This window comes from Tinamus guttatus, unplaced genomic scaffold (assembly GCF_059628265.1).
Source record: "Tinamus guttatus ecotype Peru unplaced genomic scaffold, ASM5962826v1 Tinamus_guttatus_pri_ptg000529l, whole genome shotgun sequence".
NCBI lineage: Eukaryota > Metazoa > Chordata > Aves > Tinamiformes > Tinamidae > Tinamus > Tinamus guttatus.
In genome coordinates this window covers 32,783-34,717 of record NW_028289063.1, presented here as the reverse complement: position 1 = coordinate 34,717, position 1,935 = coordinate 32,783, and the positions used below count along the sequence as shown (strand labels likewise).

The 1,935-nt window shown below is 51.0% G+C and overlaps 1 protein-coding gene across 1 annotated transcript; it reads left to right on the top strand.

Moving 5' to 3' along the window:
• The first annotated feature begins 461 nt into the window (after positions 1–461).
• LOC148592736 (olfactory receptor 14J1-like) lies at positions 462–1,394 on the top strand. Its single transcript, XM_088533938.1, has one exon. It carries the CDS (start codon positions 462–464, stop codon positions 1,392–1,394), a length of 933 nt encoding a protein of 310 aa, XP_088390064.1.
• The last annotated feature ends 541 nt before the right edge of the window (positions 1,395–1,935 follow it).

Below are 1,935 nucleotides of genomic sequence, written 5' to 3'. Positions count from 1 at the left end.
CCAGGGAGAAGCCTCCTGGAATCTGAGGTCACAGAATCGCTGCAGGGAGGTGGATGTGGGCAGCTGGCAGGAGCCCAAGGTGTTGCTGGCTCCAAGGGGAGGGTGGAAACCTGCCTGACATCCCCTCCAAAGGAGTGCTGGTGGACATGATGTAAAGGAATCCTCTGCTCTCCATGGTGTCATTTAATTGAGGGGTAACATGAGTGCAAGCATCCTACAGCTCCAAGGTGAGAGCACAGGGTAATTGAGACCAATGCAGATGGAGAGGCCAGCTCTTCTCCCCCAGCATCAAGGCCAAGAGCTGAAGCCATAGAGCTCAAGGATGGTCCTGCTAAAATGGAGGGGAGGCAATGACTGTGTGTTTGGGCACAGATATGGGAAAGTTTTGCTCAGAGAAGTTTCCTCTAACTTGTCCATGTCTTTTCTTCCTCACATATTGCCCCTATGCTGCAAAAAAACAAATGTCAAACAGGAGCCTCCTCAGTGAGTTCCCCCTCCTGGCATTCGCAGACAGGTGGGAGCTGCAGCTCTTGCACTTCTCGCTCTTCCTAGCCATCTACCTGGCTGCCCTCCTGGCCAACGGCCTCATCATCACAGCCGTAGCCTGCGACCACCGCCTCCACACCCCCATGTACTTCTTCCTCCTCAACCTCTCCCTCCTTGACCTGGGCTCCATCTCCACCACTGTTCCCAAAGCCATGGCCCATTCCCTGTGGAACACCAGGGCCATTTCCTATTTGGAATGTGCTGCCCAGATACTTTTCTTCGTCTTCTTGTTGGGAGGAGAGTTTTATCTCCTCACAGTCATGGCCTATGACCGCTATGTTGCCATCTGCAGACCCCTGCACTATGGGACCCTCATAGACAGCAGAGCTTGTGTCAAAATGGCAGCAGCTGCCTGGGCCAGTGGTTTCCTCAGTGCTCTCCTGCACACTGCGAACACATTTTCCCTTCCACTCTGCCAAGGCAATGTGGTGGAGCAGTTCTTCTGTGATATCCCCCAGATCCTCAAGCTCTCCTGCTCACACTCCTACTTCAGGGAAGTTGGGCTCATTGGGTTTACTTTCTCTTTGGGCTTTGGGTGTTTCACTTTCATTGTGGTGTCCTATGTGCAGATCTTCAGAGCTGTGCTGAGGATCCCCTCCGAGCAGGGCCGGCACAAAGCCTTTTCCATGTGCCTCCCGCACCTGGCCGTGATCTCCTTGTTTGTCATTACTGTATTTTTTGCCTACCTGAAGCCCCCCTCCATCTCCTCCCCACTTCTAGATATGGTTGTGTCCATTCTGTACTCGGTGGTTCCTCCAGCCCTGAACCCCCTCATCTACAGCATGAGGAACAAGGAGCTCAAGGAGGCACTGAGAAAACTCATCCAGTGGGTACAAGGTCAGTGGTAACAACTGTTTCATTCACTCACCAGGATATCTAGCATCGAGGCTGTATTTTATCCATTTCTTTAGTTTTTACTTCTCTCTTTTACACTCATCTTAAAATAATAAATAATAAAATAAAGATACCTAGTTTTTGTCACGACTGCACAGGAATTTCTCATTTAGCACTTAAACACAGACCATGATAAAGCAGGAAGCCAGGCTTCCCCCTTCACTAGCAGAGAGGGGGGATTCTCTGAGCCGCTTCTTTGAGCTCCCTTGGATGTGCCCAGTGCAGGGAGGAGAGTTTCCCTCTGCAGCGTCTTTTCCAGCACTGACACCAAGGGACCTCTGGGGTGCAGAGTCACGGCGGGACAAGGGCAGGTGGGGTGAGACCAGGGGTCAAGTGTTGTTTAGGAGATCTCAGCTCTCGTGGCTACGGTTACAGTGTGATCTCAAATCTCTCTAATATGACAGAAATGGCAACCAAGTGTCACCACAGGTTTCCATGGTTCCATGGAAACACACAAAACTAAACACACAAAACTAAACATGAGTGAATTGAAGG

Coding starts and splice junctions, on each gene's coding strand:
- LOC148592736 (XM_088533938.1), top strand. CDS start 462: ATGTCAAACAGGAGCCTCCTCAGTGAGTTCCCCCTCCTGGCATTCGCA.